The 12784-nt window shown below is 42.5% G+C and overlaps 1 protein-coding gene across 1 annotated transcript; it reads left to right on the top strand.

Moving 5' to 3' along the window:
- The first annotated feature begins 1544 nt into the window (after positions 1–1544).
- LOC142628741 (uncharacterized) lies at positions 1545–1946 on the top strand. The gene has a single exon (XM_075802783.1). The coding sequence runs from the start codon at positions 1545–1547 to the stop codon at positions 1944–1946; it is 402 nt and encodes a 133-aa protein (XP_075658898.1).
- The last annotated feature ends 10838 nt before the right edge of the window (positions 1947–12784 follow it).

The following is a 12784-nucleotide window of genomic DNA, read 5'->3' as shown; positions in this document are numbered from 1 at the left end:
ACCGGTGCTTTCTTTTAGGTCTTTTTTTCCTCTTTTGCAGGTGTTGCTTTGGTAAGAGGAGTGCTTGCGACTTACTGGTGATTTTTCGGCATCATCAGTTGGCCCTGTCTGTGAGAATTTTCGATTATTTCAGCCTCACTCTATTCTTGAGACAAAAAGTTGCATGGTACTCACTCGATCGATGGCAACAAACAACAATCAAGGCGACGAACCGCACGCCACAGCTCTAGAGAGGCAGGTCCAAACACTTGCGGCGGCGGTTGAGTGCCTCACCAAGCAGAATCATGATTTGGAAGAACAGTTGCGACAAAGGACTGCACACCCAAGTGCACCAGAGGAAGACCAGGAGGGTGCTAGTCCGGAAGGAAGGAACGCGAAGGACTGAGGGCGACGAATGCTCCCGACTAGACCCGAGCGGCAAGAAACCAATCGACCATGTTTGTCTCGGACACTTTGCCGACTCACGCCATTTGCCGAAATGCAAGAGATGAGGGAATGTATGGATGTGATGATGAACGCCATAGAGGACGGGTATCCGGTGACACAGGACGACCTAGTCCATAGAATGGATTCGCCTTTCACGGCGCTCGTGAATTCATGCCCCCACTTCCTCCAAAGTTTCGCATGCCTCGTGTGGAGAATTACGACGGATCCAAAGACCCGTTGGATCACTTGGAATCTTTCGAGAACCTTAATGCATCTTCGGGGTGTACCGGATGAAATCATGTGCGGGGCTTTTCTCACCACTTTGAAAAGGCTGCGAGGGACTGGTACGATGGGCGACACCCGATTCCATTGGCACTTTTAAGGAATTAGGCGCACGAGTTCGTATCACACTTTATCGAAGTCACGGCATAAGAGGTCTATTGCGTGTATATTGAGTATTAAGCAACGAGAAGACGAGACTTTAAGATCATACATAGCCCGCTTTAACAAGGGAAGCCCTCTCGATAAACGAGGCGGATGACAAGATACTTGTGGCGCGATTCACGAAACGGGCTGCGAAAGGGTAAGTTCTTGTTCTCTGCATGCAAGAATGACCCCGAAAACTATGTCCGACGTGTTTTACGGGGCGACGAAGTATATGAACGCGAGAGGATGCCTTGCGGCGAGAGGACTATAAGCCAAGAAAAAGGGAAAGACGGGAAGATGTGAAAGCCGGAAAATGGACGAAAAATGGCAAGAACCGAGAGGCAGAAGCGAGAAGCGGAGATCGAACCACCTTCGGGAAGATTTACAAGCTTCACCCCCCTCGCGACCCAATTGACCAAGTGTTAATGCAGATCAAAGATGAAGGAACCTTGACGTTCCTGGGCAAGTTGAAGGGAGATCTGAACAAGAGGCCAAGAGATAGATACTACCGTTTTCATCGCGATCATGGCCACGATACGACGGACTGTTATAACTTGAAGCAACAGATTGAGGCCCTTATCAGGCAAGGAAGGTTGCAGAGGTTCGTAAGGAAGGAGAGAACGGATCAACCCCAGGAGCAGAATCCCAGACGGGAAAATTAGCATCCCAGGCCACCCGTAGGAGATATACGGATGATTGTAGGGGGCAACACTTCTGCAGGGTCATCCAAAAAGGCCCGAAAAACCTACTTACGGACGGTTCAAAGCGTCCAGTCGATAGGTGCTTCACCAAAAGCGACACGACAAGATAGTCCCAGCATCAGGTTTACGGAAGAAGATGCGCGACACCTTCACCACCCACATGACGACGCACTTGTGGTCAGCATACGAGCAGGGGACTATAACATGCATCGAGTTTTGGTAGACAATGGGAGCTCTGCCGATATCCTCTATTACCCCACATTCCAGCAAATGGGGATTGACAAAGAACAACTGGTCCCAACAAACGCATCCCTTGTTGGCTTCGGAGGAACAAGGGTCTATCCTTTAGGCGTCGTTACGTTGTCTGTGACTGTTGGAGATTACCCACAGTAGATAACCAAGGATGTTTCCTTTCTCGTGGTTGATTGCTCTTCAGCGTATAACGCCATCCTCGGACAGCCCACTCTCAATGCATGGAAGGCCGTAACCTCTACCTACCATCTAATGATCAAATTTCCTACCGAATATGGAGTTGGAGAACTGCGGGGAAATCAGGTGGCTACACGGGAATGTTACGTCGCAATGATGGAAATGGACGATCACCTATAAGCAATGATTATCGAGGAACAGAGAACAACGGCAGAACCGATAGAAGAGTTGGAAGAAGTTCAACTGGATGATTTTAGGCCCGGCCGAACAACCAGAATCGGCACCCTTGCCGACCAAACAATTCGACAAGCGCTCGTATTATTCCTCCAAAAAAATCAAGATGTTTTTGCGTGGAGTCACGAGTACATGCTGGGAATAGATCCAACAGTTATAGTTCACAGGTTGAACGTATCACCTTCCTTCTCTCCGGTCCGACAGAAAAAACGGGTGTTTGCCCCAGAACGAGATCGAGCCATAGCGGAGGAGGTGCGGAAGCTACAAGAAGCGGACTTCATACGCGAGGTATACTACCCTGATTGGTTGGCGAATGTAGTAATGGTCAAGAAGTCCAATGGGAAGTGGAGGATGTGCGTCGACTTCACGGATCTGAATAGAGCCTGCCCTAAAGACAGCTACCCACTCCCACGAATTGACACCCTTGTAGACTCCACCGCAAGGCATGAACTTTTGAGCTTCATGGATGCTTTCTCCGGTTACAATCAGATCAAATTGGATAAGTCTGATCAGGAAAAAACCTCATTTGTGACGAGCCAGGGACTTTTTTGCTATAAGGTAATGCCTTTCGGGCTTAAGAACGCAGGAGCCACGTATCAGAGACTGATGAACAAAATGTTCGCACACCAAATTGGCAGAAATGTGCAGGTTTACGTGGACGATATGTTGGTAAAAAGCGTCAAGATGTCTGATCATCTGGAAGACCTCCAAGAGACTTTTGATACTCTTCGGACATACAAAATGAAGCTGAATCCAAGCAAATGCGCGTTCGGAGTAACTGCAGGAAAATTCTTGGGATTTATGGTGTCTCAGAGGGGCATCGAAGTCAACCCGGAGAAGGTAAAGGCGATTATAGAGTTATCTCCTCCAAGGACGGTGAAAGAAGTGCAATGCTTGACTAGAAAGATAGCGGCTTTAAACAGGTTCGTGTCAAGAGCGACGGACAAATGCCTCCCATTCTTCCGAACGCTGAAGAAATCTTTCGAGTGGACGGACGAGTGTCAAAAGGCATTCGAAAAGTTAAAGACATATCTCTCCGCTCCGCCATTGCTTAGCCCATTTGTGCCAGGGGAAGAATTGTTCCTGTACCTCGCTGTCTCCTCGGAAGCGATTAGTGCAGCTCTGATCAGAGAAGAAGGAAAGGTGCAGAAGCCCGTATACTTCATAAGCCGGGCATTAAAAGGAGCAGAAGGAAGATATCCACCAATGGAAAAACTCACATTTGCTCTTGTGATTGCGGCCCGGAAACTCAAGCCATACTTTCAAGCGCACACCATAAACGTCCTGACAGATAGACCCCTACGGAGAGCAATGAGCAATCCCGAATCGGCTGGACGGATGGCTCTATGGGCAATAGAGCTAAGTGAGTTCGATATCCAGTATCAGCCACGGACGGCAGTGAAAGGATAGATATTGACGAACTTCGTTGCTGAATTCACTACCGCAGAGGAGCAGGGGGCAGAAAAGACGCCCACTTGGAGAATTCACATGGACGGATCTTCCAATAAGCACGCTGGGGGTGTGGGAGTCGTACTCCATACTCCGGAAGGAGACAAGATTGAATGCATGATCCATCTGGACTTTCCTACTACTAACAATGAAGCAGAATATGAGGCCCTTGTTGTGGGACTGGAACTCGCAATAGCGGCAGGAGCAAAGAAGGCGATCGTCTACTCCGATTCACAAATCATGACTAGTCAAGTAAATGGGAATTATGATTGCAAGAATGAAAGGATGAAAAGGTACCTTGGGGAAGTAAAGGGTTGAACGAGTGACCTCCAATTCACGATGATTCAAATCCCAAGAGAGGAGAACCAGGAAGTGGACCGACTTGCAAAGGCAGCTTCGGCCGAACCAATGATCATCCCAGAACAGGTATTGTCCCTTGTCCAAATTTCATCATTATTAGATGATATCAGCATGCAGGCGGTAAGTAATGAAGATTGCTGGACGACCCCAATTATGGCGTATCTCAAGGAGGGCAAGCAGCCTGATAACAAAGAGAACGCGCGGAAGTTGAAGGTTACAGCAGCCCGATTTGTCTTAATAAAAAACGTCCTCTACAAACGAGGATTCTCCCGACCATATCTAAGATGTCTCAGCCGTGAAGAAGCAGACTACGTGATGAGAGAGATCCATGAAGGGGTTTGCGGAAACCATTCTGGGACAAGGTCTCTAGTGCACAAGCTACTCCGGGCCGGATACTACTGGCCAACAATGCAAAAGGACGCCTATACATACGTTAGAGCTTGCGACAAGTGTCAACGATTTGGTAATCTCATTAGGCAGCCAACGGAAGAACTCACCCCTATTACAGCTCCTTCGCCGTTCGCATAATGGGGATTGGATATCATGGGTCCTTTCCCTACAGCGGTAAGACAACTGAAGTTCTTGGTGGTTGGTATTGACTACTTCACCAAATGGGTGGAAGAAGAAGCTCTGGCTACTATCACGGAGAAAAACATCCGTAGTTTTGTGTGGAGAAATATTATTTGCAGGTACGGAATTCCAAGGGTGCTCGTTTCAGACAACGGGAAGCAATTCGACAACGACGCGTTCAGGGACTTTTGTTCTCAGCTGGGAATCAAAAATCACTACTCGTTGCCTGCCCACCCACAGGCCAACGGAAAAGTTGAAGTCACGAATCGGTCTTTGTTTAAGATTATCAAGACCCGGCTCGAGGGGGCAAAGGGGATCTGGCCGGACGAACTACCAAGCGTTTTATGGGCATACAGGACAACAGCGAGAACACCAACGGGAGAGACACCGTTTCGATTGGCGTATGGTACTGAGGCCCTCATACCGGCAGAGGTTGGATTAGCGAGCTACCGTGTGGAAAGCTACGACGAGAGCAAGAATAACGAAGCATTGCGTTTAGAACTTGACCTTATAGACGAGGTCAGGGCAGCAGCTGCACAAAGAAAGGACCGATACCAGGACATGATGGCAAAGCATTACAACTCCAAGGTCAAGCACAGGGACTTCCAGATAGGAGATCTGGTGTTACGAAAAGTACTCGGCGCTACAAAGGATCCCTCCCAAGGAAAACTGGGTCCTAACTGGGAAGGGCCATACAGAATCATCTCATGGCGTAGGAAAGGAACGTACTATTTGGAGACGTTAGACGGAAGGAAACTGAACCATCCGTGGAACTCATACCGGCAGAGGTTGGATTAGCGAGCTACCGTGTGGAAAGCTACGACCAGAGCAAGAATAACGAAGCATTGCGTTTAGAACTTGACCTTATAGACGAGGTCAGGGCAGCAGCTGCACAAAGAAAGGACCGATACCAGGACATGATGGCAAAGAATTACAACTCCAAGGTCAAGCACAGGGACTTCCAGATAGGAGATCTGGTGTTACGAAAAGTACTCGGCGCTACAAAGGATCCCTCCCAAGGAAAACTGGGTCCTAACTGGGAAGGGCCATACAGAATCATCTCATGGCGTAGGAAAGGAACGTACTATTTGGAGACGTTAGACGGAAGGAAACTGAACCATCCGTGGAACACAAAGCACCTGAAGAAGTACTACCAGTAGTGCAGCAGGGCATAAGACAACACCCACCTCCTTATTTCCCATATTTCCAGTTCATTTTTAAACAGTTGTAATTTTTAATTATCAGAACTTAAGTTTTCCTTTCCATGAACAATATATGGTCTACTAATCTGACATTATGAAAAGAGTTTTTATTCAGAACATATGAAGTGTATGATGCTCAAAATTTACCAAGTCCATAAAGTGGATGGATCATCCAAAAGGATGACGACCAAAGTCCACAAAGTGGACGGATCATCCAAAAGGATGGCGACCTAAGTCCACAAAATGGACGGATCATCCTAAAGGATGAAGACCTACTAAGTCTACAAAGTGGACGGATCATCCTAAAGATGACGACCTACCAAGTCCACAAAATGGACGGATCATCCTAAAGGATGAAGACCTACTAAGTCCACAAAGTGGATGGATCATCCTAAAGGACAACCTACCAAGTCCACAAAATGGACGGATCATCCCAAAGGAAGAAGACCTACCACGTCCACAAAGTGGACAGATCATCCTAAAGGATGAAGACCTACAAAGTCCACAAAGTGGACGGATCATCCAAAAGGATGAAGACCCTACCAAGTCCATAAAGTGGACGGATCATCCAGAAGGATGAAGACCTTAAAAGTCCACAAAGTGGACGGGTCAACTACTAAACCCAGACAAAGGACGGGATTATCCAAAAATGGGTAAGAAATCTACCAAGTCCACATAGTGGACGGACATTAACTAAATCCACATAGTGGATGGACCCCTACTAAGTCCATATAATGGACGGGTCATTCAAAATGGACAAAAGTAAAATCCACATTACGGACGAGTCATCCACATTATGAAGAGATCTTTAAATCCGTATTGTGAACGGACCACCCAAATGGATGAAAGTTGTCCACATAATGGACGGACCAACCTACAAGGATTATTATCATATTATCACATAATATATGACGGAACGAAGTTCACAAAATACGAAGATTCAACAAAATAAGCTAAGTAAAATTTCATAAAATGAAATGTTTACAATTAAAATACGATGGTTCAACAAAATGAATTACAACGGTTAAAGTTTTGACCGTGAAAAAAAAAATTTACAACGGCTAAAAGGGCCACTACTGATGCTTTGGGGATGTGGGTTCATTCCTCTGATCGTCATCTGGTTGAATTAGATGGAGAGTTTGACCTTCGTCAGCTAGAGCAGTGACGGCAAGCACATCGTCTGTACTATCTGAACGGACGGACTGCGCAAGTGTTTGCCCTCTCCAGCTCACCCCTAACCTGCTCCGAGTACTTAAGCTTTCTATCCGTATTGATCTTATAGGTCTTCAGGTCGTGAAGCTCATCCTCCATCGTCTTATTTTTCTTCCTAAGACGGTCCATAATTGTCTCGTGATTGAGACAACGGCCCATTAGCCCTTTCATCATCAGCATGGCTTGAAAACATAATAGAATACTGTGAAAATGACGGATGATAATGAAGATTGCAAAGTTAAAGGATGGGTTCGAAAGTACCTGCGCCATATTAAAGAGGCCCGTCTCTCCCATCGCTTCTGTCGCATGGTTGCCAAGGTCCTCGTAAACGTCAGCCGTCAGGATGAACGAAAGTTTCTTCAGGGCGTAACTTGAATCTTCTCGGAAGAGAACGGGTGGTTTCTCCTCGGTGGGAATTGGGCCCTTCATCAAGCCCTTACCCTTGCCGTGCTTGACGGGTGGCTTCTCGGCCTTCAATGCTACGACGGGCTCTGTCTTCTGCTTCTTAGGCAGACGGTCCACCTTCTCTTGTTGATTCCGTTTTGACGGAAGAGATGGAGCCGTCGCCTTAGCTTGACCAGCCTCTTGTTTTTTCTTCGCTGCTTGTTGTTTGATGAAGGCTCTTTTCTTGGCAGCGTCCATCTCTGCAAATCAAAGACGGGTGTTAGGAAAGGCAAGAGTAGAAAATAGAAACGATACGAAAAGACGAACATATTTACGACGGACTTACGTTTGCGTACTCTGCTATCGTAACGACGGGCGATAGTTGAAGGTTCAGGACCGTGACAATACCAATGGAGGGTATCAAGAGTGACGAGTTGTGCCCACGTCCTCTCTTGAAGCTTCGTCTTGTTGAAGATTCTCTCTAGGAAACTCCACTGCTCTAAGGTAACTTGTGGACGGTCCCGAGCTACAAAAAAAAAAGACGATTAGGCTTTTAAAAAAAAATGAAATAACTTTCAAGATTCAATTAGAAGGAAACCAAAGCAATAGCATACCCGACGAAGGCATTATGCCCCATGTAGTGTCGACGGGCATATACGTGTCATCTCCTGGAAGACACATCCATTCATCCCCTTCCAAAAAGAAATATCTACTTTTCCAATCCCTATTGGAGTCTGGGGTATCACTGACTAGCCTCAACAACCGGCTCCTGGCTACGAAACTATACATTCCTTTTGACTTGACGATCTCCGTCGGACGGTAACAGTGGAAGAATTCTTCCACCGTCAATCTTCGGGCACCGTCGGACATGGCTCCATATAAAACCTCTACGCCTATGAACACTCTCCAGGTGTTTGGGGAGATCTGTGTGACGGATAGGCCAAGGTATTGAAGTAGACGACGGTGGAGAGAACTCAAAGGGAATTTGAGCCCTGCCTTCATGGCTTGCTCATAGATTCCAGCACCGTCGACCCCCCTGTAGTAACACTTCTCAGACTTGTGGGGAAGACGTAGACGGACGTTATCAGGTATTTGATACTTGGTTCTAAGTGTTTTGAGGTGGGACTCAGTGATTGATGACCTAAAATCATTCACTGTCCAGAGGGGTAACATGACGAATTCTCTAAGACCGTCCGGACCAATCACTGATTGAACGGGGGGATCCACACCATCTAAGCTACTACTCGACGACTCTGAACTCTCCGCCTCTAGACCTTCATCATCTAGGGAAGAAAAGGTACTGGACGGATTCCTCTCTTCACTTGAAGTGTCAGGATCTTTTGGACCTGACGGGAATCTCTCATTGTAGCCCGTTCCGTCACGGACAAACGATTGATTACTTGACGTACTAGACATTACCTACATTTATGACGGTATGACCTAACACTGACGAATCTAAAGAAATTGCATATATATAAAATAAAAATAATAATAAAGAGATAGACGGAAGAAAGTTTAGGAGTACATACCGGATCGAATTGAGCAAATGCGAATTGACGGATAAAGTAGAAGGACGACAAGAATGCACGATATGGATGACGGTGGCGCTCTGATTGCAAATTTTCTATAGGAAGAGAAAAATGAAGGAAGAAAAGGCAGGCTTTTATAGAGTGAAGGGCACAGAATACGAGGGGACGCCTTGTTTCAGGGGAATAGCTAATCAATAAGGGCCACGTGTCCTTCGTCATAAATACAGGCCACGTGTCCTTCAGATCCGTCCTATCTCAAAAAATTTACTTGTCACTCCATGAATCCGTCTAGTTTCAAAAGACGGATCCAAGGAGTGAAGGGGGCAACTGAAGAGGATGAAAAACGTAAGACGGATCTTTCCTCCGTCCTAGGTGGACGGAATGGGAGTAGACGGATTAATACCGTGGGTATACATATAGGACGGTGCCGATCATTGAGTACCCGTCCGGTAATTGATTAATTGTAAATCCTTAGTTGTTTGCCACACGTTGTGTTTGACTTGGCTTTGCTTTATCTCCACACAAGCGTGTACACCTGGAGTTCTTGCGTTACACGTTTGACCATAATAATAAGACTCCTATATGGAAAAGGGCTCAAGAAGGAAGTAGAATCCTAAAAGGAAAGGAAATTCTACGCCAATATAAATACCCCAGAAACCCTAGTATCAAGGTACGTACAATTATCTCAACTTTGACACTCTAGGGTTAAAAAATAAGACTCTAACTTGACCTTCGGAGGGTTTTTGGCCGGCACCACATCGGTGCTCTCTTTTAGGTCTTTTTTTCCTCTTTTGCAGGTGTTGCTTTGGTAAGAGGAGTGCTTGCGACTTACTGGTGATTTTTCGGCATCATCATTTTCTTTCCTAATTTGATAAGAATTTCTTCCGAGTATGTGTTGGAAAACAGGGGGGTATTTTGTAGGGATATTTAAACAACAGTTTTCGTTGTTTAAATAATACAATTTGTATTTCCACAATACATTTTTATCCACACGTATTTTCAAAAAACTTAAATAACATTACTATAACAACATTACCAAACGGTTCAAGGATTACATCATACAAATCCAATATAGAGGAAGACAAAATCATCTACTTTTATTATACAGGATAACACGTCAACTTTCAATCGAAGAAAAACATTATATGAAGTACATACCTTACTACAATGAAATTCAAAAACAAAGTGATGATTTAATCTTGAAAACGCCTCAGATCTTCACCTCAATTCCACAAGAACTCTAGAGTGTAGTTTTTCATTTTAAAATAAAATAACCATTTGCTTAATTGTTATTGACAAATTAAATAATAAATCATTTAATAAATGGATTAGTCTATTGGACTTAAGTATGTGACTTAAGATAGGACTAAAGAATCTATTAAAACTCTAGTCTAGGGTACTAATCCTAACAGTATGGTGGTGTTTTATTATAAAAAAGGTCTAAGGGGATTATGATAGATATTAATCGTTTATATTATCTTTTTATTATTATAATTAAACATTTGGGTTTTTCTTAGGAGTTACTCTTGCATTATTTCACTGTCTTTTTTTCATCTTGATTATGAGTTGACAAAGCATAGATCAGGGTAGGCTTATTTGTAAGAAAATCTAGACTAACGAGAAAACAAACATACTTTTAGTCATTATTGCTCAAGTGTTTTAGAGAAAACTGATTATTTAAGATAATGTATAGAAAAAAGAGTTCTTTTAGTCTATGGTATTTTTCAAATGACAAAACTTAGGTACAGTACTTTAGGTGTTGTTCCTTAGGTTCCACTCTTAAGATTCAGCCATGTAACTACTTAACTAAAAAATACACTTCCATCCCATGAGAAATAATACGCATGGCAGAATCTTAAAAGGAGAACCGAAGAAACAATACCTAAGCATTGTATCTAAGTCTTACTCTTTTCCAAAAATATATCTTTTTGGTGGAGACAAGGGCTATATGGGCTAGACGAAGGAGCTTTTTAATTTAAGAATTGTTCCTTTAGTCCTTCCATCAAGGAGTTTAATTAATTGTAACTCCATGTTTGTTTACTAACTATAGGGGTTATTCCAAGATGTCTTCAAAGTATAATCACCAATTGAGACTTATACCGGCAGTTTTAAAAAGCACTGGTGTAGGTCAGGCGACCCTATTGCCATAGTCATTGCGCACAGTTAGAAAGCATAGGGAAAAAAAAAAGTGCTAGGATAGGTGTTTTTGGCCTATACTGGTGCTTTGTGGGGCTATCCCAGTGATTGAAAAACACTGGGATAGCCCCAGTTTTTTGTAGTGGTTTTAAAATGTTACATCATAAAGAGTTACTTTTACAAATAGAAAATTTAAGATGAAGTTTTCATATATCATTTAAATGTGGGCCACATAAAATCTCCTAATGGAGATATAATCTTACATTCTCCTACTTGGCCCACGTAGCATTTAAATAACTTGATAAGTGATATTCACTATAATATGGTCATTATTTATATATATATATATATAATTATTTATTTATATGTATATATTTATTTATTTATTTATTACCCATGTTGTATAGTTGGGTGGGTTCCAGTTAGCTTAACTGGTAAAGTTTTTTATAATTGAATAAGAGATTTGAGGTTCAATCTCCGGCAACACCAAAACCGATTGGCGTCTTGATTTGATAATAAAGAGCTATCATTAGAAGCGAGTATTATAGGTTGAAACTCTCTTAACATGTCATATAGTTGTGAATACTCCCACTCAAATAAAGAATCCAAAACATGAATCATGGCGGTAATAACCTTAATTATAATGAGTGATTCCTTTCATGTATTACAATGTATTGTAATTTGTAATCCTTACATAAGAATTTTATGAGCCATTAATTCTTTATGAATGAACTACCTATTAGCCATTCGGGTCCTCTTTTATATATTCTCGTAGATATATCCTCCACAAATAAATCTAACTTAATACATATACTTTATGTGCACAAAATAAAAATAATAAATTTTCTTATAAAAAAATAAACAAATGTGTCCAAAACATAGAATAATTAGAGAGACACTAAACACCAAATGAACTAGCAAGTTCCAAATGTCCAAAAAGACTTTTAGTTACAAAATTAACTTATATTAGCTCAATAATTTTAACTCAATGGACACTTTAAGTTTCTTAAAATTCTCCCTAATACTAAGTTACTTCATGTTGATATTCTTATTTCAAATTTCACTATCATTATCTAGAGAACAGAAAATTACAACCAAGTTATCTTAAAAAAATCTTTAAATGTCTCATTATAAAATTGACAATCTTAAGACTTATCCATAATGCATGTGTTATAGTTAGAAAATTATTGAGTTAATAAGAAATTAACTTCAATGTGTCAAATTGAAAGTAGTTTTAAAGCGGTGAAAATCCTTGAGTCTCACATAGGAAAAAAAAAGAGATAATATATGGGTATATATACTCATAGGCTGGACATTGAGTTGGACTTAGGCATGTGTGGACTAGACAATATTTTATTATTTTATTTTTTGAGTCAATAAGTCTATATGCATCAATTTTTGAACAGTGTGTTTGTTTACTAACGTACATATTTAGTCTCTCATTCATAAAAACAACTTTTATTAAGAAATTTTCTCCTAGAGAAAAATATTTTTTGTGCATAAATATAGAGTCAAAGAGAGAGAAAGAGACATAGTTCAATTCGCTGAGCACAAATTTTGTAGTGCTTCTTCTCTGAGCTGTTTTTGATCATTTTATCCTAGGAGATAAACATCTAATAGTCTCTAAGCACCAGTAATTGTGTGAGGCCCCAAATTTGCATTAAGGGATTGTGTCAAACACAAGACTTGATCAATTTTGCATCATTCATTTTTCACATGTTTGGTC

The sequence above is a fragment of the Castanea sativa genome, chromosome 3 (genome assembly GCF_040712315.1).
Source record: "Castanea sativa cultivar Marrone di Chiusa Pesio chromosome 3, ASM4071231v1".
NCBI classification, from domain to species: domain Eukaryota; kingdom Viridiplantae; phylum Streptophyta; class Magnoliopsida; order Fagales; family Fagaceae; genus Castanea; species Castanea sativa.
This window is presented reverse-complemented; position numbering and strand designations above follow the sequence as displayed.

Excerpts from the sequence above, each read along its gene's own strand:
- LOC142628741 (XM_075802783.1), top strand. The coding sequence starts at position 1,545 with ATGATTGTAGGGGGCAACACTTCTGCAGGGTCATCCAAAAAGGCCCGA.